The 26,859-nt window shown below is 50.6% G+C and overlaps 9 protein-coding genes across 9 annotated transcripts; 6 read left to right on the forward strand and 3 right to left on the reverse strand.

The window, feature by feature from the left end:
- Nucleotides 1-1,058: 1,058 nt before the first annotated feature.
- Nucleotides 1,059-2,742, forward strand: SCP_0304390 (hypothetical protein; the record flags this gene model as incomplete). Its single annotated transcript, XM_027755832.1, has 6 exons — nucleotides 1,059-1,062; nucleotides 1,121-1,429; nucleotides 1,478-1,680; nucleotides 1,734-2,002; nucleotides 2,056-2,371; nucleotides 2,431-2,742. 6 exons carry the CDS (start codon nucleotides 1,059-1,061, stop codon nucleotides 2,740-2,742), a joined length of 1,413 nt encoding a protein of 470 aa, XP_027611633.1.
- Nucleotides 2,743-4,276: 1,534 nt separating this feature from the next.
- SCP_0304400 (predicted protein) lies at nucleotides 4,277-8,978 on the forward strand (the record flags this gene model as incomplete). Its single annotated transcript, XM_027755833.1, has 19 exons — nucleotides 4,277-4,429; nucleotides 4,491-4,857; nucleotides 4,911-5,031; nucleotides 5,084-5,317; nucleotides 5,372-5,489; nucleotides 5,540-5,682; nucleotides 5,735-5,996; nucleotides 6,047-6,112; nucleotides 6,171-6,307; nucleotides 6,360-6,505; nucleotides 6,558-6,619; nucleotides 6,669-6,732; nucleotides 6,791-7,131; nucleotides 7,184-7,347; nucleotides 7,402-7,571; nucleotides 7,624-8,081; nucleotides 8,134-8,197; nucleotides 8,246-8,363; nucleotides 8,414-8,978. 19 exons carry the CDS (start codon nucleotides 4,277-4,279, stop codon nucleotides 8,976-8,978), a joined length of 3,753 nt encoding a protein of 1,250 aa, XP_027611634.1.
- A 197-nt stretch (nucleotides 8,979-9,175) lies between these two features.
- On the forward strand, nucleotides 9,176-9,610 carry SCP_0304410 (Ubiquitin-like modifier hub1; the record flags this gene model as incomplete). The annotated part of the gene is made up of 4 exons (XM_027755834.1): nucleotides 9,176-9,190; nucleotides 9,294-9,324; nucleotides 9,378-9,477; nucleotides 9,535-9,610. 4 exons carry the CDS (start codon nucleotides 9,176-9,178, stop codon nucleotides 9,608-9,610), a joined length of 222 nt encoding a protein of 73 aa, XP_027611635.1.
- Nucleotides 9,611-9,900: 290 nt separating this feature from the next.
- On the reverse strand, nucleotides 9,901-10,677 carry SCP_0304420 (peptidyl-tRNA hydrolase II; the record flags this gene model as incomplete). Its single annotated transcript, XM_027755835.1, has 5 exons — nucleotides 9,901-10,089; nucleotides 10,155-10,166; nucleotides 10,219-10,287; nucleotides 10,342-10,398; nucleotides 10,558-10,677. 5 exons carry the CDS (start codon nucleotides 10,675-10,677, stop codon nucleotides 9,901-9,903), a joined length of 447 nt encoding a protein of 148 aa, XP_027611636.1.
- A 323-nt stretch (nucleotides 10,678-11,000) lies between these two features.
- On the reverse strand, nucleotides 11,001-11,943 carry SCP_0304430 (glutathione-S-transferase; the record flags this gene model as incomplete). Its single annotated transcript, XM_027755836.1, has 4 exons — nucleotides 11,001-11,099; nucleotides 11,158-11,621; nucleotides 11,686-11,788; nucleotides 11,839-11,943. The coding sequence occupies 4 exons, from the start codon at nucleotides 11,941-11,943 to the stop codon at nucleotides 11,001-11,003; spliced, it is 771 nt and encodes a 256-aa protein (XP_027611637.1).
- Nucleotides 11,944-12,539: 596 nt separating this feature from the next.
- On the forward strand, nucleotides 12,540-14,262 carry SCP_0304440 (hypothetical protein; the record flags this gene model as incomplete). The annotated part of the gene is made up of 4 exons (XM_027755837.1): nucleotides 12,540-12,795; nucleotides 12,854-13,256; nucleotides 13,311-14,183; nucleotides 14,247-14,262. The coding sequence occupies 4 exons, from the start codon at nucleotides 12,540-12,542 to the stop codon at nucleotides 14,260-14,262; spliced, it is 1,548 nt and encodes a 515-aa protein (XP_027611638.1).
- A 124-nt stretch (nucleotides 14,263-14,386) lies between these two features.
- SCP_0304450 (Probable glutathione S-transferase) lies at nucleotides 14,387-15,313 on the reverse strand (the record flags this gene model as incomplete). Its single annotated transcript, XM_027755838.1, has 4 exons — nucleotides 14,387-14,485; nucleotides 14,542-15,002; nucleotides 15,053-15,155; nucleotides 15,209-15,313. The coding sequence occupies 4 exons, from the start codon at nucleotides 15,311-15,313 to the stop codon at nucleotides 14,387-14,389; spliced, it is 768 nt and encodes a 255-aa protein (XP_027611639.1).
- A 265-nt stretch (nucleotides 15,314-15,578) lies between these two features.
- SCP_0304460 (NADPH-dependent 1-acyldihydroxyacetone phosphate reductase) lies at nucleotides 15,579-16,591 on the forward strand (the record flags this gene model as incomplete). The annotated part of the gene is made up of 4 exons (XM_027755839.1): nucleotides 15,579-15,643; nucleotides 15,699-15,904; nucleotides 15,963-16,113; nucleotides 16,174-16,591. 4 exons carry the CDS (start codon nucleotides 15,579-15,581, stop codon nucleotides 16,589-16,591), a joined length of 840 nt encoding a protein of 279 aa, XP_027611640.1.
- An 8,964-nt stretch (nucleotides 16,592-25,555) lies between these two features.
- SCP_0304470 (NADPH-dependent 1-acyldihydroxyacetone phosphate reductase) lies at nucleotides 25,556-26,568 on the forward strand (the record flags this gene model as incomplete). The annotated part of the gene is made up of 4 exons (XM_027755840.1): nucleotides 25,556-25,620; nucleotides 25,676-25,881; nucleotides 25,940-26,090; nucleotides 26,151-26,568. The coding sequence occupies 4 exons, from the start codon at nucleotides 25,556-25,558 to the stop codon at nucleotides 26,566-26,568; spliced, it is 840 nt and encodes a 279-aa protein (XP_027611641.1).
- Nucleotides 26,569-26,859: the final 291 nt, after the last annotated feature.

Raw genomic sequence — 26,859 nt, forward strand, 5'->3', positions numbered from 1 at the left:
CTTGCCACAACCTGCCCAATCCGATTGTCTCCATATCCTGAAGTTGAATCGAAGTGTATAGCTTTATGTTACGGAGAGAGGTGCTTGCTGTCGCATCGACGAATACACGGAATATATCCGCGATACTCGCAGGCAATGCCATTACATGAAGATCCGTCAGGGATGCGTGAGTACCCTGGTGCCGAATAACGAGGGGATCAAATCTATTCTTCGTCCACTGAATGTTGGTGCACGAGAGAGTCAGAAGATTAGGGAAGCTAAACGCAAGGCGTTGAAGAGACAAGCCGAGCCGAAGGAACGACGTCAGTATCTCGATAGAACAAGAGAAGAGTCATCATACACAATATACGCAAAGAACGAGCGCAAAGTGCAAGCAAAGTGAGTGCCTCGAACGCTCGCACTCACAGAACCTTCCGCATTAGGAAGTATCATGTAATTCAAAGTCCGGTCAGTATCAGTATCAGTATCAGTATCAGGCCACACCTACTATCAGTGACCCGGATATGCCATATGACCCAGAAGTGCCATATTTTTTTCTGTGGTTTGATCCTCTTGCCGATTCCCTCAAAATTATAGACAGAGAGTTGTAAATACCCTAATTTAATACTGTAAAAGTTTGGGAAGCAAAGATAGCTCACTTGGATCCCAAGAAATTCGGGATTGCAAGAGTATTTGGCTGGTGCCACACCTCGGCATCTCTCCAAGGTGTCCAATACAGCTAAAAAAATCCGAAAAAATGGTGTATAGTACTCTGTATACTACAGAAACATCACCTGAGATGCCGCAGACAATCGAGCAAGACGTCGTGCTGCGGGACCAGAAGTGCCATATTATGGCACATCCGGATCATCGATAGTACCAGTAACGGGCCATATACTAGGAAATGGGATCCTGAGTCGGAAATATATGTTATACAAGATCTTTTCAAAACGGACGGAGACATACCGCTTTTGGTTGAACCATAACAAGGACAAGCAGACCACCCAACATTCCCCAGCTGGCTGGCTCGGCTAGGCGCTTGGTATTCTCTAACTTACTACCAAGTTCAGGACGACAATATGTGTAATTGCTTTCTGTATTCCTCATTCCTCAAACGCAGGAACATTGACATTTCGGACAGCTCTGGTCAAGTTCTCTGTTCTAGTAGAGGGCGAGGTTATCTCCGTTCAAATGGAAAGGAGGGAGGTCGTGATGGAGATCTACCACTGGATCAGATCCTTCTCCGTCCCCCTGAAGAACAAGCTCGCACTGCTTACGGTTACCCAGCTCACTTATTTCAAGCTCAAAGAGCCAGTACGGAATGATGCGCCGTTAGAATCTCGTGTGGCGGAAGGCAATTTGGAGCCGCTCGACTCTAACACACGTATAGAACAGTTCGCAGAGCAATTCAAAGTGGGTTTCATCTGCGTGCTAGTTAAGCTCCCACCAGGTGAGTTATTGTTGTACCGATGAAGAAGATAACTTACGGTACCACTAGACGAGACGGGCATAGCGATCGAACAGTTGCAGCAAAATTACAGCGATTTGTTTAGCCGACTGCAAATCACCGTCGCTCATCCTGGTCGCTGGTCGGCGGATGATATCCGTGAGAGCGGTGGGGTCTACGTGGGTGGCAATCAACCTACGCCACGCGAAATATCAGACATAGAGACAAAGTTGACGAGGAAGCGATCGTACCGAGTTCGTTTATTCTCTTCATTTCCTATAAGCCTTCTCACCAGGACTATTATCAGGAGAGTAGCAGTGAATATCTTCGCATCGCGCTTACCTATAGAGATCATTTCTCCTCGATTTTCGAGCCCAGCTTGGCTGGTTCCGTGGATGTCCAGAACGACGGAGAATTTGTCGCCTTTTGCAATGCCCTGTGCTGTTATCGTGAAAATTCAGAAAAAATCGCGCAGAATATCTCATCATCTTTGAAAGCAAGCTCCTTCGCTGTATATTTTATTCACCCTCCCTTCTTCTCGTGGAGGCCTCCGCAGGACCCTCTCGAGTACAAAGAGTAAGTGATATCATACTTGAAAATTGCATCTCAAGCTCATAGCTTAATTTGAGACAACTTTCATGGAACTTTCCAATGTTCATTGCCACATGCGGCATGGCAGAACCATGGAGAAAGTTCACCCCAGACAGCGACTTCGGCGTTATCTCCCGCACACATTTATGTCCTTTCGTCATTTCTGACGTTATCTCGCAGAAGCATGAACAAGACCGACACCGCATGCTGCTAGAGGCCATCGTTGCTGCCCGAACGGGCAGCTACCTCCTAAAGGATCGTTCCCAATCGCGGTTCTTCGTCGTAGCGGTTTACCTTGCAGCTTCTTTGTGCGCATCAAGGTACATTGTGACCGAAGCAGATTCAGGGAGACAGGTAGGATTGTACTGTCTTAACTTCTTCCCATTCCGCCGATAAAAATTCCACTGTCGCAGGTCCATATTGCACGGGCAGACTTCGACCTTACAGATGCGAATGCAGCCGTCCGATTCTTCGGTGAAATGTGCAATCTCTCGCAACTCCTGGGCGAGCTTGCGGGTGAACTCGATGAGTTGAAACGCGAAAGTCTGTTAACAATTCAGCAAGTCGCTTCAAAGATGAGGTCTCTCAATCATCGGAGAAGAGCTCGGCGGAGTACGCGACCTTCGTTGTCTTCAAACTCAGATAGATCGGGGCTCCAAGAGGAAGATGATCTGGGAATTTTCCATCAACAGCGATCAAGTCCGGTCGGTTGTCGATCACATTAATTACGGGTGTCGTATGTTGCTTTCGGAGTACGTTTGCGGAATGTCCCGCGTTTGATGTCGACATGTACTGAGAATTTCGACAGCACCCCCATATTGCGCTTGTTGTACGACAGGAGGACGATTCTGCTGTTGGATATCTCATGTTCGTGGAAGACGGAGCCAAGGAACTGTAGATTCTGCAATACCTCCATAGAATCGATGCCCCAACTAACTATACCATACGCCCTGTTCGCATCTGGCCGATCGATGGGGGGACGACCATATTGATGCCCATTGCAGGAGGCCGGCTCAGTTCGCTCAAGGATCCTGATTCTTATCTATGGCTTGTCGTATAGCAGTTGTTCGAAGCCGTTGACTTCATGCATGGCCACGGCGTCGCGCACTTAGACCTGAAACCGCAGAACATCATCATCCCACCGAACTATGGATGGCTTACCATCATCGACTTTAGTTTGTCCGTTCGCGTAAGGATCCCGCGCCATACGTTCACAGGTCATGTCGGGACGGAAGGGTACATTGCTCCGGAGGTTGGTCGAGGGCAGTATAACCCGATCCGTGCAGACCTGTGGTCGTGCGGCAAAGTCGTTGAAGAACTTTGCCGCCGTTGTAGACTATCGCCGGCGCGCGAGCGGTTGCTTCGGATCAGTAACCGACTCTTGGATGCTGTCCTGGGCAACAGGCCGACGATGGCACAGGTCCTTAGGTGGATGTCGGGGCCCGATAACTCGATAACTCGAGTGAGGGGCATGTCACGTGAGTGCACTCAATATGTGGCTTCGTTTGTTACATGTTGCGTAGAGACCATCCGATACATGGCACTGGATGCAATTTCCAATAAGTTGAGGGGAGTATGCAAAAGTTATTTGAGAGCTAGAGTAAATAAGCTTCATGTAAGTGGAACTGCTTTCAAGAGACTTATCCAAAAGTTATTTGAAACTTATCTCAAAGTAGAAATAACTTCATAATAAGTTTTCCATTTCTAGGATAACTGTCAGATAAGTCTCTCATAAGCAGTGCAACTTACACTAAACATATTCACTCTATCTTTCAAATAACTTTTGTGTAATCCCCCCAACTTATTGGAAATTGCATCCAGTGTGGCCTAGCGGCGGTGAACGCCTAGGTGTTCTAAGGCCACGGTATTCATGATCGTTCTTAGAGCTGTGTTTAGTATCCGTGTTTTCGAATTGTGTATTGCAATTACATGTACAGCACTCTAGCAACCGTAAAGATGGGGAACAGTTCATACAAATATTGCGAATGCTTTGCTCAAACTGGACAGGCCTTCGCCTGTCACGTATTCTCTCTTTCCTCTCGAATTAATTAAATTAATTTTGCCATGCGCACTACAAAAAAAAATCGAAAAAGGCAACAATAAAGGCGGCTCGATACCGGTCACGGTAAAGCTAGCCAGAGCGTCTACGCGTCGCCCACAGACTCGGATGCGCCATCCCTTCATGTCGGTATTGTACGAATATACCTGCTTAAGATGAATTCATATCCTCCTGAGCTACTTGTGCAGCTAGCTCCAGTTATGTTTGTCTCAGGACTAGACCATCCAGAGAAGACGCAAGATCCATTTGCCATACTATCTGGCCGGTTACGTGACGCGCTCAATTCCCAGCGCAAGGGAGTTGTCTGGCACGCTGAGAAAACGAAAACGTTCCAAGTCATTTTGGTCGATAAGGTGCGCTCTGGGTGATCCTGCAAACCTGTATCTGGTTAACGACCGGAGTGGCAATTTCCAGGACGTTCGCTTCCCTCCTCGGAAACTGCTACCACCAGAAGACCCTCAGTATAACGCGTCTCATTCGCCATTATCTCCGTTGACACCAACTTCTCCGCTATACCCCGACGGCCTCATTGCACCAATCTGGATCCGCAAGCACACTACTCTTGTGCCGTCTGTCTTCGTAGTGTTCACCCGTATATTCGAATACGTGCAACCTATTCCCAGTGCCATTTCGGATGCAGTGGATGCAGCCCGAGATAGAGAGACTGAAGAGCGCCGCAGGGATGCGGAGTTAGCTACTGAGATCGCACAGCGGAAGAGGAGCACGAATGACAGAGGTATCAAACTGACGGTGGTGCTCATGGCAAGCAGGCGGATGTTGGGTATGTCTCGTCAATCTCTGGTAGGTTTGAATAATAATGTGAGCGAAATACAGACGACCCATCGTTGGATGCTCGCCTAACGTACATTCGACGACAAAGCGGGTTGGATCCGCGTGCAGCATTGTTTGTCCTCAGTCCAGTTACTTCGTCTGAGATTGGTGATTTTGTGCGGAGGTAAGGTCGTGTTATGAATTATACCTTTTCTTAGGTGAATAATTATTCGAAGTTTGCAAGAGGCACTTTATGAGCCTGCACTGGAGTATTATACCAATCATTCGAAACGCGTGCGCCGCAAACGCAACCGACACTCTCAAATTACCGCTTCCTACGCTGTGCCGCACTCACCCATCGGTGCAGCTAATGCTGCGCGACCATTACGCTCCGAGGGTTGGACGGTACGATACGAGTACAAGATGGCTTGTTTCGCAGAGTTCCGTGGAGAGTATGAGGTCGCTTTGAAGTACGCTGCTCGCTTTTTTCTTTTCGGCTTTGTAGTTCATTATTGTCCCGTAAGACATTATCAAGATGCGTACTCCTCCCTCTTAATTATGTTCGGCTCGACTGCCATCCTGCCACCTCGGACAAAACGGTGGGCAGAAGCGAAAGTACTGGCCGATTGCATCAGCTTAAAAGTCTGTATCTAGCAAATGAGGGAACGATGGCTACTGACCGTTCTTGGCAGATCTGCAAACTCTACTTGTATAACAACGAGCACGGTTTAGCTCTTTCACATCACAACAATCATATGAGAAGATTTGCGGACTTCTCGCGAGGTTGGGGCATCGGTGACGAGACCTTCGAGTTCTGGAGCTGGTTAGCCAGGCAGTGAGTTCAATGAAGGCTTCATTCTATCGTCTTCGCTTACTGCGTTAAGCAGACACCGGGTCTTTGCAGAATTACTTGAGCAAGGCACGCGTTCGACACTCAAGCTCCCGACTCAATGGTCTTCTTCTGTCGCAGCAGTACCAACGACGCAAGTTCTTGATGGTATTCAGCGCAACCTCATAGACGTGGATCCTTTGCGAGCTATGGGTCTGAATCCCTATGAAGCGTTACAACATCCGGGTTTCTATTACTATATGGCTGCGCGGTGCACGGAGAGGAGAAGGCAGCGCTTCCTGAGCGCTCTTGAAGCGGAGGTGGGTACTTCCGATCTTAATCACTGAGGTGTTACCCTGAGCATGCCAAGTCGTCAACATCTACCCCAGGTTATACCAACGAAAAAAAGGTCGACCATCTAGCACTCATACTTGAGGTCCGTCCCTTTCTGCGAGTAACTCTTGTTTTCCTGAGTTGTGACGACCGTATCTTAGCTATACACGCGATCGTACGAGCTATTCAAGAAGTATAATACGTCTAATGGCCAGAATCAAGGCCGCTTGACACTTTGGATAGCGTGTCTCATTGCGCAAACGTACCACCAGTCAGGAAAGTTCGACATGGCGGTCCGGTACGTCGCGGAGACCCAACTTCTCAGCTCGTCTCACATTGATCTCTTTCAGTTTCTTCGAACGGATAGCAAAGACTTACCGTCGTGAAAAGTGGGAATCTTTGTTGCAACCGCTGTTATCGACATGGTATGCTTGTGCGCAACAAATGGGTGACGTGGAGTTGAGTGTTCGACTGCTCTTTGAGATGTTGGGTCACGGTTTGTTTGTCGAACCCTCTTCATTGCTTGGAGTACTTACCAAATATGTCAGGCATGAATATTCATCAGGATGATGCTGACGCGATTCAGGAAGACTTACTGGCGGTCCTAAAGGTGCGCTCGGTGGCTGATGCTGGTGTCATGGTGCTAACTTCACGGTCAGAGTTCAGTACCATCTTCACCTGATGAGGTCTTCGTGATCGACTTGTCGGACTCGGAGCCGCTATGTAGGTGATTCTCGCTCATTCCACCACACAATTTCAAACTTGTCTGAAATCGTCGTAGTAAATTCTTCCATGGTGTTCTGGAAACACGACGTAAATGTCGGAGAGGCTGCAGCGTTCCAATTGTCGCTTAGTTCGCGGCCAGGCGTTCCTATGTCATCTCTGCCTTGGACATCACTAAAGATCCATTTCTCTTCTCACATTCCGCCGATCACTGTCCGCCACTCTCGCGCTGGCCAAGGAGAGAAAGTGCCACCTACATGCGAGGTCGCGCTAGGGCATATCATCGCGACTGAGAGCAAGATTGACGGCAAGGAGGTCGACGGTGTTCTGCAGTGGGGTCCTGGGACGACGACCATTTTCGCCGGCAGTGTATCCTCTGATGTACCGACAAATGTAAAGGTGGGAAGCAACATCTATCTCTGCGTAGACTTAGCGCCTTACCTGTACACAGATTTCCAAACTCGCATTAACGATGAAGGAGGGGGCATGGTCTATCGAGGTCCCTTTGCATCTCGTCGATCCCTCCCTCGTGGACTTGTCGCCGTCTCGCTGGCTGACATCACTGGATCCTGTGCAATTCATTCCTATCAGAAGAGATCACTGCTCTACTGTTACGTACGCTCCCAATTCTCTCCCACTTGTCTTCGATGAATAACTTTCGCGTCTCAGTATTCACCATCGACGCCACGCGGTGCATGTAACTCTATCGCATTGCGCGCCAGCCTACATTGGAGAAGATTTCCCGATCGTGTTGGACGTAACCAATGCAGATGGGAAGGAACTAGATGTTGTCGTGGACGTTCTCCTGCAGCCCACTGACATCGACGAAGTGGATGAACGTTGGTACCATACTTGAAGGCCGTCGTACAGATTCGCTGACGATCCCATCAGTGAACTTCATCAGCCTCGGCGACGAACGATCCACGAGTCTGATTAAGGGTGTCTCATTCGGTGTTCTGGCACCAGGTGTCAGCGCTGTGAAGACATTGTATCTCGGGTGCAGGGGCGTTGCCGCGGACAGGATCATCGATATCTCTGTACAGTCTCGTACTCCTTCGATGGCCACGCCCTCAGAGCCCGCGTCGCCGGACGTTGCCTCTACCACAGTACCCGCGGATAGAGGGGAAGTGCTGCATACCCTGATTGTCCCTGCTTTGGACCCCATCAAGGTAGAACACCGGATCGTGTACAGGCGATCCCTGCAAGCGCAGCCTGGCCTGGCAGACCTGCAGACATACGAAGAAGACTTCTGGGACGACAGAGATGGCGGCGAAGCCGTTGTGACGACCGTCATGACTTGTCTAGCTCCGCCAGGCATCGTGGTTGAAGACGTCAGTCTGAACAGAGAGGTACAGAGACCGCGGATGCTGCGTTTTCAATATGTCTCACCACCGTATACAGGATGGTCCATTCGCAAAGATCGTGGCTAGCTCGATCGAGGAAGGGAAAGATGACCGTCTCGATGGTATATCTCTCATAACGTGGAAGGGGCCGGCTTCTGACTTTGTGACAGAATGGCTTCCAGGAGATGAGCTTTGTGAACGATGCTGCATCAGTTTGGCCCCGGATGAGCGATACTCCGAAGAGGAGGCAATTGCTGGACCTGGGACATACCAAGTTTCTTGGAAGAGGTATTGTGCAACCCCTGTAATACGGTAGTGCATACTCATGCCTTCACTAGGATCATGCCTGATGGATTATACGGCACTATGGCAGTCACCCGATTTCACCTCCCTTCCTTGCGGCCACCCATGGACGGGCTTATAGCACTGTTGGAAGCGCCATCGACTGCGAAGCTGCACAACCCAATTTCGCTGCACCTGACTGTTCGAAACCGCCATCCGACGCACGGCGCAAACGTAATTGTACAACTGGAGCCCGATAACGCTGACGGATTTGTTGCAGCCGGCCTTAGAAGCGGACGAATACCTATTCTGCTGCCTGGAGGCGAAGAAAGGCTTATGTGGAAGTTGATACCCATCGAGTGCGGGTATGTCAAGCTCCCTCGGATTAAGGTGACAGATCGGAGGAAAGCGGTGGGCGTCCAGGCGGTCGCAGGGCAGGATGCTGAGGTGGAGACGGAGGGAGAGCAGGTTCAGATCGTCGACGTTCGCTGGGATGGGAGAGTGGCTGGTGAAGCCGGGGATGCGCAACAAGCAGGCTCGAGTACTCCAGAGGGTGTGCAGCAGGACCCTTCGGAAGTGGTGCACCCGCCTGGTCAACCTGTAGTTCTTGTACTGCCGTGATAGAATATATTATTTCTTTTCACTAAATTAGCGCTTTCAGATTCGGGGATCATGTAAAGCAGATAAGATCCAGATTACAACGGATCAAGGTTATCTACATAATCGCTTCCGACTCCGAGTCAAAGCTGCTCTCTCCTCTTGCCTCTGGCTGCGCGCCGTGAAAGACCTCGTTTCGACATCCACCAAGCCTGCTGACCATGGCGCTGATTGAGGTTAGTTTTCCTGTTCTCTCTCTTGTTCGGATCCTTGCTGATCCACAAGCACCATCTCTCCACGTACTTTCGTGCAACTCACTGATACCGTCGTGCTGAACAGGTTATTGCCAACGATCGTCTAGGGCGCAAAGGTACATAGACCCTCTTTCTTTCAATCATACGCTAATTAGGGCCACCCGCACAGTGCGCGTGAAGTGCAGCCCGGACGACACCGTCGGCGACCTGAAGAAGCTAATTGCGGCGCAGACGGGCACGGACTGGACGAAAATCCAGCTCAAGAAATGGTGGGCCCCTACCACGACCGATTTCCACGCGCGTGAACACTGATGCGCGGGCCACAGGTATACGATATACAAGGACCACATCACGCTCGCGGACTACGAGATCCATGACGGCATGAGCCTCGAGATGTACTAGTCTGCACTCTCCTCAGCGACCGTCGCCTGCTCACACGACGACGCCCTCTTCGAATTCCTGTTGTCCGTCTAACCGTTATGTTGTCAAAGTGAGATATGCGTGTACGAGTATCGGACAGTTGTGCAGTTCCTACATAGCAATCTATTGGCATTCCCTGAATCTCTGTGTGGACAGATCCTCGCCACCGGTCGAGTTCTGCCCACGTCGACAAGCCAGTGCACTCCGTGACATTCGTACGGCGTCTGTTATCACGCCGATATGATCCTCGACGTCCAGTTTTCCTGCTAGGATCAGCCTTTCCACAGCCGACACCCCGCCTTATCCAACGCCTTCCTGACGGTGGACTCTCTCCGATTCGGCGCGAGCGCGAGACACGTCGGGACGTCTTCAGGTTGCTCGACCCACAGATGGTGCGGCACTGGTGGCGTGCAGGACGCGAGGAGCGTGTGCAGGCGCTCGATGCTGCTCCTGTCCGCTGTCTGGAAGTGAGCAGAGCAAGGTAACACGTCAGACGAGGCTATTTGGGGGGGACAGTACGCGGCACCTGGAGGACGACCTGGGAAGGGTCAAAGGAGATGGATTATACCGTAGAGAAAGGGTGGACGGACCTTCCGCATGTGTGTGAGATTGTCGAGGTATGCTTGGGTCTCCGGTCTGTCCTTCGTTTCGTGCAGCACCTGTGCCGTGGACCTTAGTTGCATGTGTATCGAGTAAGGCGCGAAGATGCGCACCGCAGCTGTAGCGTGTGCAGCCTGCGCCATCAGTGGCCCGACGCCCCAGTCCTCAGACTTGATCCACCACCGCCATCGAAGAGATGTAGCACAGTAGGGCGCGCAGCAGCCAGAAGGACCAAGATCAAGACACGCATCGCAGTTGAATCGGAGCAGACGGTCAGTCGAGGGCGGGGATCAGTGGCAGCACATTCCTAACCAGATGGAGAGACGGACATCGAGCAAGTCTCGGCGGACAACGATTTGCATGACGAGCGGCGGTAGCTGAGCTTCAGTATTAGGATTGTCTTGTTCCGATGGCGCTGCAGTGCTCGAGCCAGTGTCGGAGGTCGCCATGGACGTGTGCGTGTGGTGTGCGGAAGAGTATGCGGAAGAGTAAATGGTGGGGGGCTTTCTCGCAGTAAAACTGGTTCGGACAATCGTTCTTCTTGAAGTCGAAGTGAAGGAAGTTGAGAGACCCAGGATCATGAACTTCACTGTACGTGCGAATGCGCAGAGTGCTCGTGCACCACAGCTGGCGTAAGTTACAGAGGGCAGGCGGAGATGGCGTGAAGTCGAAGCGACAGGGCGCTCATTCGAGGACGATGGTTCAAAACTACAAGTACAACACTCTCGTAATACAGTCTTCCATGAATCGTACAACTTCAAGCTTCAAGGCTTCACGGGAGACCCCTCCCACTCCTGATAGCCTTCGCGACCTCGCTCTGCGCCTCGTCGCGCAGGTACCGAGCGTATATCTCCTCGTAATGTTCCTTGTCCTGCACATCATGTCATCATCGGCACACTCCAAGACATCCGAGCATGGTGAAGACTCACGCTCTGTGTCTTCAGCACAGACTCGCGCTTCTCGAGACTCTCAGCATACTCCTTCCACCTGGCGCCGACCGCCTCCCTCGTATAGCCGCGATGCTCCTGCACGATGTAGTCGCGCACGACCCACGGTGCGAGAGCGACGTCGATCAGGCTGAACTGCTCTCCAAGGAAATACGGGCCCTTGACCTTCTCTGCGAGAGTCCGCAGGGCCCTGTTGAATTCTTCGAGCCCAGCCTTCTGTTTCTCCGCGTCCTGGGCCTGAATGACGCGGTGAAAAGCTGGGACGATGCTCTTCGAGATGAAGTCGACCCAGAGGCGCACGAATGCGCGTTCGAAAGGGTCTGAGGGGAGGAGGTGCGGCGTGTAGGAGGGGTATGCGTCCTCGAAGAACTCGCAGATGATGAGCGACTCGTAGAGGGCTTTTCCCTTGTACTCGACCGCGGGAACAAGGCCCTTCGGGTTGATCTCTGCGTTCGTGGCCAGTGGATGAGTAAATCAGTGGTTGCATGCATCGTGACCGTGTGCACTTACCGAGGAAGCGCTTTTCCTTCTTGTACGGGTTTACCTCCTTGTATTGATACGGGATACCCTTCTCCTCGAGCGCAATCCAAGACCTCTGCACGAAGGGGCAAAACTATAGTAACGGTCAGATGTATGTGATGAAAAATCGGATTAGGTGCACACCCATCCGGCATAGAAGACGAGATCCTGGGGCTGCTGATGCAGCTCAACTGTCTTGGCGGCGAGGCCAGTTGCGTGGGGGAATATCTTCTCATCTGGGATGCTCATAGTGGTTCGTTGGATTGTCTGCTACGCAGCAATACCGCGGAGAGTGCATGCCATCTTCTGCTGAGTATGACGACATACTAATCAAGAATACTAATAGCCACGTTGTTCTTGATTTCACCTCGTCCTCACGTAATAGAGTGTATCTGCTAGAGTAATTATTCCTCCCCCGAATATTCAGATCGGCAGAAAATAGGTCATTACCAAGGCTTTTTTAGGACCCTGGATAATTCCCTTAGACGCCATCTCCGGACAAAAAATCCAAGAATTTGCGGTCGACGCCGTCTTACCGGACACGCGACGTGAAAGTGAAAGTGTGCAATGAAATTACATCGCGGAAGTTGCCGCATCCGGAAGATCGTTGGGTGAGTGGATCCCCTCACCTCCTCCTGAGCCCTAGCGGTAATCGCCTTGCTCGTGCGGTTATGGTGGTTAAATACCTATCTGATCTCGCCGCCGACGACAAGGATTTTGAGGAAGATGACCTAAGCTTTCGTATTCTATATCGCGAGTTGTGGAGAAGCCAAGGGGACGGGGAGGGCAAAGTCTTCGTTCGGAAGCGTCGCTCAATTCCAGATTATGAAGATTTGCGGGATACGATGGAGTCCAACGCTATGGAGGTTGATTCCTCGGGAGGTAGTGTGGAAGGTGATAACAATGAGGCGGCCGCGTCAGCTGTTGGTGACGATATCCCTCACATTGCCATCGACTACACCGTTCTTGACCTGTCGTGGCTGCCCGAGTCTCTCATAACCTCTCAGCCCATGCTACTCGCTCGACAGGAGTATGTAGATGCAGTGGAGACATTTGAGAAAGACCAGAGGCCTGTGATGTTGATTGGGCAACCCGGTGTTGGTGCGTGGCATACGGCCCGACGAATTCAAGTGACAATGTAACTGACTTGCGCGACCAGGGAAGACGCTGTTCCTTCTGTACGCTCTGATCAAACGGCTCATCAAGGGTCGATCAACGATTTATTCCACCGATCCAAGGTCATGCTATCTGTTTCGAGAGTCCGGTGCCTACCAATTCACGTCGGAGGACATGACGCCCAGAGATTTACGTTCCGCGATGCGCGAAATACACGGGCGAAATGTACCCGGAGGGGATTTCGGTGCGGTGGATGAAGGATGGATTCTGTTTGAGTTGAATGAATCCCAAGAGTCGCTGACGTGGAACAGCGCGAAGTTCTTGAGGTGGAAGACCGTCATTTCCTCTTCGCCGAAACTCTCCAGATACAAGGAATGGGTCAAACAAAAAAATGCTATGAAGTATGTCATGAAACCGTGGTCCTGGTCTGAGATATGTGCTGGAGCGTATGTCAGGCGGTTTTGCAGCTATTACGAAGATTTGATCAAATTCTGTTTTAGGCCACTACAGACCTCCGCATCTCGTACTACTAAGGTTCTTTGGGATGCCTATCAACAATTTGGTCCGTCCGCACACATCGTATACAAATCAGACCCTGTGGAGCACCAGAACAATATTCGTTATGCATTACGAAAGTGTCAAGACCCTTCAATGCTATTCCCCCAACATGATGATGCTTGGGATGAATCCAGCAATGTATTGGTGGTCGTGGAGCCGGCGACCATAGATGGGGTTGTCCACAGAAACATCTTCATTGGAAAGATCGCCACCTCATACATCATGAACATGGTGCATGAAGAGGCGCAACATCTGTTGGGATCAGCCATACGGCGAACATACCAACACCTCTTGTCAAATAATATCTGCAGAGAAGTAACGGGAACCATATTCGAGGATATGGCGCATCACCTCCTCGGCGGTATTGCATCACGCACTCACTCCCTCAGGACTCTCCCACGGGGTCGGAGTCGTTCCACTACGGAACTAAAGGACCTGACGATGAATTCCCGTATGACCTTCGAGAATATCGCCCCGATATCCGGCAATGCGAGGCAGCGTACGTACTATCGTCCGCTGCCGGGAAGTTTGCCGGGTATCGATTCTTTCGCATTCGTTGATGGGACCCTGGTCCTGTTCCAGTTCACCATCAGTCCAGATCATCCAGTCAAAGTCAAAGGACTCGAAGGCGTTAACGTCCTTTCTGTTGAGCAGCGAGTTAGACGCAAGTGGATGTTGATTTTCGTTGTTCCTACAGCCGTCGAATCTGACTTTAAACACCAACCATTCCAGCCTTTGTCATACGGAGAAAAGTGGGAAGGAGAAGTAGACCAATATGTGATGGGATTGACTCCCGAAGAGCTCTTTCCAACTGTGTATGCTTGCCTTTCCTTTTGACGCTTGTATTCCATTGACAACACTAATATATATATCGATAGCATTGATGCTATTTAGGTTGGCCGCTCCGCAGAAGATTCTCAGCCTGATGAAGTGGAGTCTGCTGCACACAAGAAGGGCGAAGACAATCAAAACTCCGAAAGTGGTTGTGATACAGTCTTCCATCAGCCTCTGTACGACTTCACGGGAGACCACTCCCACTCCTGGTAGCCTTTGCGACCTCGCATTGCGCCTCGTTGCGAAGGAACCGGTCATATATCTCCTCGTAATGTTCCTTGTCCTGCATGGGACTCTTATCAGCACATTTCAAGACATCCGAGCATAATAAGGGCTCACGCTCTGTGTCTTCAATACAGACTCGCGATTCTCGAGACGCTCCGCGTATTCCTTCCATCCGGCGCCTGCCGCCTCCCTCGTATAGCCACGATGCTCCTGCAGGACGTAATCGCGCGCTACCCACGGCGCGAGCGCGACGTCGACCAAGCTGAACTGGTCTCCGAGGAAATACGGGCCCTTCACCTGTTCCGAGAGCGTACGCAGCACTCTGTTGAACTCATCGAGCCCTGCCTTCTGCTTCTCCGCGTCCTGCGCCTGGATGACGCGGTAGAAAGCGGGGACGACGCTTTTTGAGATGAAGTCCACCCAGAGGCGCACGAGTGCGCGTTCGAAGGGGTCTGAGGGCAAGAGGGGTGTGTAGGAGGGGTATGCATCTTCGAGGAACTCGCAGATGATGAGCGACTCGTAGAGGGCCTTTCCCTTGTACTCGACCGCGGGTACAAGGCCCTTCGGATTAATCTCTGCGTTCGTCTGTGAACGAGAGGATTTATGTGTCGGGATGTATGCTCACCGAGGAAATGATTTTCCTTCTTGTATGGGTTTACCTCCTTGTACTGATACGGGATGCCCTTCTCCTCAAGTGCAATCCATGACCTATGCACAAAGGGGCAAAACTATAGAACATGGTCGGACGATAATGCGATGAAAAGTCAGATTCAATGCACACCCATCCGGCATAGAAAATGAGGTCCTGGGGCTGCTGATGCTTCTCAACAGTTTGGGCAGCGAGGCCTGTCGCGTACGGGAAGAACCTTTCGTCTGGGATGCTCATCGTGGTTGGGTATCACCTTACAAACCTTGAATCAATCACGGCACGTTGTTCTTAGCTTCCCATATCCGGCCCAGCGAACGCTTGAACATCCACGCCACCTGTAAAGTAAGACCTACTCCTGTACTAAGCACACTACATCGGCATTGACTCGGGGATCTCATGCGTTCTAAAGTGGCGAAAATGCGTATCCAAGTTCGGGAGACTTCTGACAGCGCTTCTTATCTTCGTTTCGCAGCGTTCTGAATTCCGCTTGGCTTGTGCCATCATGTCTGCTTCACATAAGGTCGTCCTTGTAACCGGGTGCAGCGCGGGTGGCATAGGATTCGCACTGCAAGTCATCAATTTGTGTCGGACTTAGTCGAAAAGCTGACCCCTTGGCGGGCAGGTGCGAGGAGTTCGCAGCGCGCGGATGCAAGGTGTACGCGACTGCGCGCCGTGTGCAGGCGATGGAAGGCTTCAAGCACGAAAACATCCAACGGCTGCAGCTGGACGTCACCAGCGAGGAGAACATCAGCACAGTCGTCCAAACCATTGTCAACGAGGAGGGAAAGATAGACATCGTGGTCAACAACGCAGGGGTTCCCTGCCATGGTTCGTAGGTTGCGTCTGATGTGCGCTGCATTGCTGACCCGTGACTGTGCACTTACAGGCCCATTGATTGATGTCCCCATAGACACTGTCCAGCGAGTCTTTGAGACGAACGTGTTCTCTATCTTGCGCGTCTCGCGGGCAGTTATACCCTATATGGCCTCGCGGAAGAGCGGTACGATTGTGAATATAGGATCCATCGCGGGTGAAATGTGTGCATGTCCACCCGCAGTCACTCTCCCAGGCTAACCCAGACAACCCATCTTCCACAGCACCACCCCTTGGAGTGGCATCTACTCCGCGACGAAAGCGTGCGTCGAGAGGTTCAGCGAGTCGCTTTACATGGAGTGCCAGCCGTTCAACATCTCTGTCGTGCACATCTCGCCGGGCGGTGTGACCTCCAATATCGCGCAAAACATGCTCACCCAGCTTGCGCTGCCACCAGACTCGCTGTACAAGCCGTACGTTGACGCGATCATCATGCGCGTTAACGTGAGCCAGCAGCGCGCGATGTCAGCGGAGGAGTTCGCGCGCCGTGTGGTTGGCGCGGCCATCGCCCACCGTCCTCCGCGGTATATGACGCTGGGCACGTCGTCCTTCTTGTTCGCAATCTTCAAGTGGCTCCCGAGAGGATGGGTGTTAGGACGGCTATGGAAAACCTTCGGCTGGCGGAGTGACAAGGCGGCATAGCAGATGGATCGGTACCAATTCCCATGTCAGGGTGTTAGGGTGTCGCTGTTCTGAGCGAGTTTCCTTTTCTTGGGCTTCGAATCGCCGACTTTTATGGGTGTCTACGATCAACGTCTATTTGACCCCTCACTGCGATCTTGGGTATTTATGCTCTGATACTCTTTGTTGAGTCTGCTAGCCAAGTAGTGCCAGTTAGCTTTCCAGCTGTTTCGTTAAGGTTCAAGGAGTGCAGTACTCGACCGTAGGCCAGCCATATACCGGGAACGATCGATCGAGAAAGCTGGTCAGTGTGGTGATGAAAAGACCACATACCTGATCGTGACGCACCAACAACAGCACCGGTACTTGCGGCGACGTACACCGTAATAAAGATGAAAAGGGCCTGTACTATCGTTGACCCTGAAGCCCAGTCAAAACCCCACCTTCCCAGGTCGGGCCAAATCGAAGAGGCTCGGCACACAAGGAGGACCGTCGTACCAAATCGAAGCAGACCGAAAGGTAACAGTTGCACATGATTTTCCTCTGATCAGCGTTCTCGAAATGCTCTGGGAATTTGACGCATTTCGTGGATGTACATAGAATTCTCTTACATCAGGCCTGGAAATATCTACATTCAAATGCTCGACGTCCGTGAACGAAATTCTAAAGCTCTCGAAATACATGGTCATGTGACATTGTCACAATGCTTCACCGCTAACGGCGCTATACTCGACGTCGCCCTTCGTCCTTCCACCATCCACGACTCTCTGCTCTGAGAGTCTCCTCCGATAGATATCTTGGTGATCTTTTTGTTTCATCCTGTTCACTCAAGCTTATTTCTCTGCCGCTCAGAGACACCATCCACGGCTCTCTGCTCTGAGAGTCTCCTCCGATAGATATCTTGGTGATCTTTTTGTTTCATCCTGTTCACTCAAGCTTATTTCTCTGCCGCTCAAGCTTCAAATCCATTACCCTTTCCGATAGATTTGATACTCTCGCTCAGCCCCTATTTCTGACCCCAATGACCCGCAGGAGCCACGGACAATGTCAAGCCAGGTTTTAATGACATCGGGTCCTGTGCGGTCAATATCAGGTCTCAAATGGTCAATGGTGCATTCAGCATGCCCTACGTCACATCCCCTGTGGGCGACGACACCGTACGCGTCTCAGGTGAATGATGGTGTTATAAGTTGTTCGTGCTGGTATGATTGTTGTGCTAGTCTGATTGTATGGTTCAAACTGATGAATACTGACCATGTCCGTTATGTCAAATATTCAATCCACTGGTAGGTGATGAGTTTCTGGACAAACTATTAATGAGTTTCAAAGTGCAGAAGAGCACTCCGGGAGCAAGTCACCCGCATGCACCTCGCTGCGCATGTGCACAGGTTTGAGTCCCCGCCCTGTGCAATAGTATGCGAGTCCATGCGCACAGGTTCAAGTTCCCTCCCAGCACCGTGCCCGTCGAGTCTCCGCCCGTGGACGCCAGTTCCGGCACCCACCAGCGCGCACTCACAGGTTCGAGTCACACAGGTCCAGGTCCGAGTCTCCCATGTGCAAGTCCGAGCTCCCGCCCTGCGCCGCGCGCGCACAGGTTCGAGTTCCTGCTGCCCGAGTCTGCATTCCCGCCTAATGCGGGGTGCCATTGCAAGGGTCCGAGTCGCGCGTGTGTATGTCTGCACTGTTCATCCCTCCCAGTGCTCCGCGTGCCAGTGCGTGCAGGTTCCCGACCAGGTTCGATTTTCCGCCGCCGGTGTGAGCGTTCAATGCTGCGCACAGGTCCGAGATCCCGCAATGCTGCGCCGCGCTGATGCGAGTTCCCGCCTGCATTGCGCCCGTGCGGCCCTGCATATTCAGCGAAGAGGGATGGGATAGGTGGTGGAACGGGCGGTGGGTGGCAGCGGAGGGGGGCGGCGGGGCGGGGGCGGGGGCGGGGGCGGGTGGCTGGATGGGAGGACGGTAGTAACTACAGAAATCGCACTGTATCAAATTGCATTGGTATAAATCAAAGTGGATTGAACCGTACTGAAGCGTATCGAAGTGTAGCAATGCCAAGCAAATATAGAACTCCTCTCCCGGTGCCGTTCGATGGGCTTCGACTACATCCGATCTTGCATCGAACCCGTCCTGATTTTGTTCGACTCATTTCGGTCTGGACCGTTCATTTTCCTCTTCTCGTGTAATATCGAGGCAGGTCGAAGGTGCCGATCTATTTCGTTCTACCCCGACCCGGCAAGGTGGGGTTTTGACTGGGCCTGAAGTGCAAAGTGGCCTAGTAGAGCGATCACTCAAACCTCACTACTCTATTTCTTAGTCTCCGAGATGCATCCGACCCTTTCGCAACCTTATGCGAACTTTTGCAACTTCGTTCAACTTCGCTCAATTTCTCACGACTTTGCTCCGAGATTCGACATTCTTTCATCACTCATACGCCACTCTTGCGTCTCCCCACTGTCGGATACCACTTACCCGTTGTCCTTTGGTCTAGTCCGATGCGCCCTGGCCGATTTTCTTCTAAGTCTGTACTTTCCGACATCGCACCACCTCTCTGGATGTTGCGCCAACTTACTGGTTCATCGCACTGACTTATCGGTGTCGCACGATGGTCGTGCCCTCTTGTTTTGCAAATCCCATTTCCTTTATTGTTTTACCTTCCCCTTTAAGACCCCTACCTTCGTGCTGGACCAGAGATGCCGTTAGAGTGTTCCATGTGGTTCAGGACAAGTAGCATATGTTTTCTTTTGATTTCTCTCTACTTTACCATTCTTTTCCATCACTAACGTACAACATTCACCTCTTCACTCCCTTTACCTATTTTTCCATTGGTCCTAGACCATTGCGACTCTTTCCGATGTCAGGATCCATCTTCCGATATTTTGCGACTTTCGCATTTCACCTCTCCCATTTTCCCCTCCTGTATCTACATCGATTATCATCGAAGACCAGTAGGAGGCTTCTCCCTTCACTTCAGATCACCGAGAAACTGCATTTACTGCGATAGCGACTTCGAACTGTGATATACCCCACTGCAACATAGCGACACTGCGACACTGTGACATAGCGAGACTGCGATACTTCGAGACTGCGTACTGCGACTGTGATAGCAAACTGTGACACTGCGATAGTGACATAGCGATATAGCGATATACCACCTGCATTAGTCTTAATCTGACTTTGACTGACTGCGACTTCGTCGAGACAGCGAATACTGCATTCCCCCATAGTGTTCTACCCCCACAGATAGTTCCCTTCCCCTTTGCAATTTAGTTCATCTTTGCCTATGAGTTTGGCGAGTGTGTCGCGACTTTAGCTTCCTACCTCCGACTTTTGTGACTTTGTTGTAGATTGTCGCCCGACTTTGCGTTTACGTCGTGAGCCCTCATTTCTTTACAGGTTGCATCCCCCTTTGGCTTAGGTCGAGGTTCTGGGACCCACTTGCATTATTTTACAGTTACGATGCCCTTCCCTCTCACACAGATCACCCTGCTTCTTGTTTGTTTTAGTTGGGTTTAGGTGTTTGTGTCGGGTGTGCACTCATCAGCACATGGCCGTCCTTCCTGCGTGCATGTGCCCATTCTTTCTGTGTACTCGCGTTCGCACTCCATGTGCACCTGTCCTCCCTGTGCACTCATGCCCATCCTCCCTGTGTGCTCACACTCATTCTCCCTGTAGCATAATATACATATATATTTTAATATAAATAAATCCATCTGAGGGCAAAAAATTGAAGAGAACCCGTGAGAACCTGTAGGTACCTGTGTAAAACTTGTACCCATGAGCACGGGTACGATACCCTCACAGGTATGGGTATGGGTATGGGTACAGGTAAGCCTCAGGATACCCAGGAGTATACCCCTGCTCTGCACTAATCAAAGAGGGGAGATGGGAGTATCATGGAGAAAAAGGATCTCTAGATGATGGGGGAGTGGAAGCAAGATATGTGTCCATGTTACAGAAGCAAATGGTGGCCGCATGTCAACATGTGTAAACATTCATAAGTAGTAAGTGTCAGGCTTACACCATGCAACCGGTGAAGGCACCATGAGAATCAAAATTCTGAACAGTGATCAGTCAATGACTGTAATGCTCAAAGACATTCTGTATGCACCTGAGATTGCATTTGCCCTTATCTCAATTGCACGAGTGAATGGTGCGGGCTATTTCACCACCTTTGAGAACAGTGAGTGTTGTTTATGCTCACATTGACACTCCTGCATAATTGGGTGCATCCCCTCGATGAATGGGCTGTATAAAGTTGAGCACCCGAAGTCGAGCGAGGTAGCATCAGTCACAGAGGAGAGCGAAGATGAGTGTGCTCTCATCTCACTCTCCATCATGGACTTCCATCACCACATGGGACATATCGCACGCACAATCACTGAAATTCTTGTCCATGAAGGCAGAGTCAAAGGCATACAGCTGACAGACAAGGCCAGCTTGGACAAGAACTGTAAGTCTTGCATACAGGCAAAAATCACGTGTCAGCCCATGCCAATGGAACGAGAAGGAAGACACGCAAAGGAGGAGTCAAATTGCATCAAGCTCACCATGTCTCAGTGCGGGTGTGCTGCCACATTGAAAAGGTAATCTTTCCCTTTCCTTTGCACATGAACGATGCAGTGATTGAACCCGAGCGCATATATTTCTCCACAGCTACATGTGCTGATCCTGCCTCCTTCATACCATCCACTGCAGCAAGAGCTTCATCCCCCCAGCACTTGCGTGCATACTTGCATAAGTTTCTGGTGGATTTTGCATCACCCTTATTGAGGTAGCGCCTTACTGATGTCTTGCAACCACGATTGGCACACTTGAAGACATGTGTACAATGGCCTTCACAATACTCAATTTTGACTTCGGGCTTAAAGAATGCATACACGGGTGCAGTCCATTCCTCACAAAGATGTTCTGAATGTTATGTGAGTAATACCTTCATTCTGAGGATGGAGTGACATACTCAGTTTGTCTTCCGAGTCCTCTGGTTCCAAAGCCTCTCCAGCATCTTCAACACCCTCCTCCCTCTGTCGTGCCAGGTTCTCATCCTCAGTACACACCGATGCACGGCGGCTTGACATCGCACTAGCTGTACTTTGATCTGGAACAGTACTGACAGATTTGTATATCTTCTTTGCATGAGAAGCTGCTGTGTGATTACCTTTACGCTTCTGTGCCATGATTGCTTGCACAGCTTCAAATGTATCGGATATCTATATCTTTTTATGCATTGTGATCATAAGCCTGTCTAGTTTATAATTTAGAGTTTGTGGTCACAATTCTGATCTTGGATCTACGATAGCGAATGCTTAGCTCATCTGCCAAAGGTTGTGGGTACCTCACAGATATGGCTGAGGTAAGACTCTATACCCCTACCCCTACCCATGCATACCCGTAGCATCAGGAAAACCCCACTTTTCCTTAAGAGGACACTTAAATAACTTAAATGGACTTATGGTCCTTATTTAAGGACATAAGGACAAAAAGGGCCTAAGGCATATTCCCTGAGTGTCTGAAATTTGACTTATTGAGACTTATCTGAACACTTATGACCTTAAATAAGGGTTGCCAGACCCAAAAGTCTAAATAAGTCCCTAAGGAAAAGTTGGGTTTTCCTGATTAGGCTACCCGAGACCCCTGCGGGTTACCCATACCCCTGCTATGCACTACGACTTGTGGGTTTGTCATGCCGACTTATCGGTGTCACTCGATGGTCATGCCCTCTTGTTTTGCAAATCTCATACCCTTTATCACTCGACTTTCCTCTTCAAGACCCCTACCTTCGTGTTGGACCGGAGATGCCATTAGAGTGTTCCATGTGGTTCAGGACAAGTAGCATATGTTTTCTTTTGATTTCCCTCTACTTTACCGTTCTTCTCCATCGCTAACATACAACATTCATCTCTCCACTCACTTTTCCTATTTTTCCATTGGTCCTAGACCATTGCGACTCTTTCTGATCTCAGGATCCATTGTCTAACATTTCACGACTTCCGCATTTTCTCCCCCTTTGTCCCCCTCTATAAATACCTGCTGTATCTATGTCAATTATCATCGAAGACCAGTAGGAGACTTCCCCTTCACTTCAGATCACCAAGAAACTGTGTTTACTGCAATAATGACTTCGAACTGTGATATACCTCACTGTAACATAGCGAGACTGCGACACTGCAATATAGCAAGACTGCGATACTGCAATATAGCAAGACTGTGATACTTCGAGACTGTGTACTGCGTTTAGAAACTGCGACTGTGACTGCGAAAGCAAATTGCAACACTGCAATAGCGACATAGCGACACTGCGATATACCACCTGTGTTAGTCTTACCCTGACTTTTGCATTAGACTGACTGCGACTTCGTCGAGATGGCGAATACTGTGTTTCCCCATAGCGTTTTACCTCACAGATAGTTCCCTTCCCCTTTGCAATTTAGTTCATCTTCACCTACGAGTTTGGCAATTGCATCACGACTTTAGTTTCCTACCTCTGACTTTTGTGACTTTGTTGTAGATTGTTGCCCGACTTCGTGTTTACGTCGCGAGCCCTCATTTCTTTACAGGTTGCATCCCCCTTTGGCTTAGGTCGAGGTTCTGGGACTCACTTACATTATTTTGCAGTTACGATGCCCTTCCCTCTCACACAGAGCCCTGCTTCTTGTTTGTTTTAGTTGGGTTTAGGTGTTTGTGTCGGGTGTGCACTTATCAACCACCGGTGAGCTGGAGATCAATCGGTGGACAGTTAGAAAATTACTTGCCGAACATTGACTCTTCCAATCTGCAATCCAGTATCACAACAGCGACAATGCTGAAATTACTGGCGGCACGCACTCAAATAATGGATCATCAAGCCACGGCACAAAAAGACCTGTGAACGTTAATGGTCTCACAATGGACAGCAGGCTACCAAAGTGTGCAAAAGACTCCACAGAGACCACAAAATAAGTGTGACACTGCACATACTGCAGAAGTCCAGAATGCAAAGGCCATTGGGGCGTCAAGTACTGTCTCGTCCTAGTCGCAGAAAATGCAGTGTGAAACCAAGTGAGTGTCCAATTGCTGTGCACTGTCACAATGGCTAAACTTCAACAACATAGGTACAAGACAATGAGACAGGAGACAGTCGAGGAGATGCAGTGTTGAATGACAGTGAGGCAAAAAACCGGTGAACGCAGGGTGGTCCAAGTTGACGTATGTGACAGAGGCAGCAGTCAGGTTTATTACAATTGGGTTGTTCGCTTGCAGGCTAAGTCTGAAGCACACGGATATGCTTGCTCATTGACATCTCGAGTCTCGGTATATGTACAATCTACTAATCTCTCTGTTACAAAGCTCATCTCTGAGGAACGCGCGGACGACTTCCGCCGTTACCTTTACCGATCATGTGACAATGATGTCACAGAGCCTAGACTGACCATGTGGCAATGACATCACCGACCACATGACCATGATGTCATCATGGTCATCACCCTTATCTATCTGGCACGGATCTACCTGATCATCTGATGATATGTGCCTTGTGCTCAAGGCATGTTTACCTCATGTGCGAGATCCAGACCTAGAACGCACTTCCTATCACACACACGACAAAGGCATGTTTGCCTCACCTTTGCCTTACCTTTATGATACAGATACCGAACCTTATGGGCATGACCCTAGACCCTGATACATGCGCTAGACGCACGACGACCTCGCTGCTGCCTTGTCTTTGCAGCACGACCTATTCCCCATATGGACAGATTGTCTCTCATGCAGAGTCATGACTGACTCAGCATTCTCACAACCGTGGGACAGGTATACGAACCCTGTGCCCTTGTATTGATACCGATGGACCAATCGTAGTTCTAGTATTACAGGTAGACAGACGCCTGTACTTGTATATAAGACTGACAGGACAAGCTGGAGTCCCCATCTTGTCCTGGTTACACATCAACCAGTTTTACCATCTACATCTGTGCGACAGATCGACCCTGGTCCGCAGACAGCGGCCAAGCGTTCATAAGACTACTCCACTAGGCTAACCTCTGGTCATCGCTATGACTGGAGGTCGGACCTCTCACAATTGACTTGAGCCCTTGCAAAGGCCTAGTCACTGACGATGATGAACCGGATGTACGGTGGCACGACTGGCCCCCGTAACACTCTCCACATCCACAAATTAATTTTAATTAAATTTCTTTCTTTTCTCGACCCTACCACTACAGTTGACTTGCTCATAATGCATGAGCTCATAATGCATAAGACCTCATAATGCATGGCTCGAGCTGGGCACCGACTTGGTGCCAGCCAAATTATGCAAAACATCTCACTTTGCATAATGCATGTCCATTTGGGAGGTTATGCATTAGTATATGTACCAAAAATGGAAGTATCTGCCAAAAATGTAATCCGGCTGCTGGCCCAGACGCATCAGACCATGCTAGGTAAAATGTCTGCCAGTACTTTTCACTGTTGACAGACCTATGGAGAAGCTCGGTGGACAAGGAGACAATGTGCCAGCAGCTCGGACGGCTGCGTGTCATACACTCAAATGCTGAAGGTGCCTGGTGTATCTGCACTGAGATTGCAGCACCAACTTCAGTTGCTGCGCAGTCACCTTAGGCGGCAGGATATGGCTTCACACACACAGATTACCCTGGAGCAGTTTTGGAGAAGAAAGGACTAAGTCTCTAGGTAGGTAGATAGCCATGACGCCGCCAGCTGGGCCTATAGTCGTGTGCAATGTCACACCTCTCAGCCAAAGTCATATACATTACCCACTGTCACATGTTTGTGACAAATATGGAACTGCATAAGACCTCATAATGCATAGCAAAATCCGGGCACCGACGTTATGCATTATGAGATAGTCAACTGTATAAGGAGACTGCCGGGCCCAACACGAACCAGTTGCCACGTGGAGTGGTCAGGCATATCTTGATTCTTAAGTAAGTACGATCGGCGTTGACATCACGCATTCCAAAGTGGCGAAAATCCCATTTGGCTTGTGCCATCATGTCCGCTTCACTGAAGGTCGTCCTTGTAACCGGGTGCAGCGCGGGTGGCATAGGATTCGCACTGCAAGTCATCAATTTGTGTCGGACTTAGTCGAAAAGCTCACTCCGTGGCGGGCAGGTGCGAGGAGTTCGCAGCGCGCGGATGCAAGGTGTATGCGACTGCGCGCCGTATGGAGGCGATGGAGGGCTTCAAGCACGAAAACATCCAACGGCTGCACCTGGACGTCACCAGCGAGGAGAACATCAACGCAGTCGTCCAAACCATTGTCAACGAGGAGGGGAAGATAGACATCGTGGTCAACAACGCAGGGGTTCCCTGCCATGGTTCGTAGGTTGCGTCTGATGTGCGCTGCATTGCTGACCCGTGACTGTGCACTTACAGGCCCATTGATTGATGTCCCCATGGACACTGCCCAGCGAGTCTTTGAGACGAACGTGTTCTCTATCTTGCGCGTCTCGCGGGCAGTTATACCCCATATGGCCTCGCGGAAGAGCGGTACGATTGTGAACATAGGATCCATCGGGGGCGAAATGTGCGCACGTCCACCCGCAGTCACTCCCCCAGGCTAACCCAGGCTCCCCATCTTTCACAGTACCACCCCTTGGAACGGCATCTATTCTGCGACGAAAGCGTGCGTTGAGAGATTTAGCGAGTCGCTGTACATGGAGTGCCAGCCGTTCAACATCTCTGTTGTGCACGTCTCGTCGGGCGGTGTGAGCTCCAACCTCGCGCGTAACAGCCTCACCCAGCTTGTGTTGCCACCAGACTCGCTGTACAAGCCGTACGTTGACGCGATCATCGTGCGCGTTAACATGAGCCAGCGGCGCGCGATGCCAGCGGAGGAGTTCGCGCGCCGTGTGGTCGGCGCGGCCATCGCCCACCGTCCTCCGCGGTATATGACGCTGGGCACCTCGTCGTTCTTGTTTGCAATCTTCAAGTGGCTCCCGAGAGGATGGGTGTTAGGCCGGCTATGGAAAGCGTTCAGCTGGCGGAGTGACAAGGCGGCGTAGCAGGTGGATATTCGGTACTGATTCCCATGTCAAGATGTTAGGGTGTCGCTGTTCTGAGCGAGTTTCTATTCCTTGGGCTTCGAATCGCCACGACTTCTCTGGGTGTCTACGATTAATATCTATTTGACCCCTGACGATTTATCCTCTTTGATACTCTTTGTTGAGTCTGCTAGCCAAGTGGTGCCGGTTAGCTTCCCAGCTGTCTCGTCAAGATTCAAGGAGTGTAGGATTCGACCATAGGCCCGCCATATAGGAACGAACGACCGAGAAAGCTGGTCAGTGTGATGATGA

This window comes from Sparassis crispa, assembly GCF_003851025.1.
Source record: "Sparassis crispa DNA, contig_000002F, whole genome shotgun sequence".
Taxonomy (NCBI): domain Eukaryota; kingdom Fungi; phylum Basidiomycota; class Agaricomycetes; order Polyporales; family Sparassidaceae; genus Sparassis; species Sparassis crispa.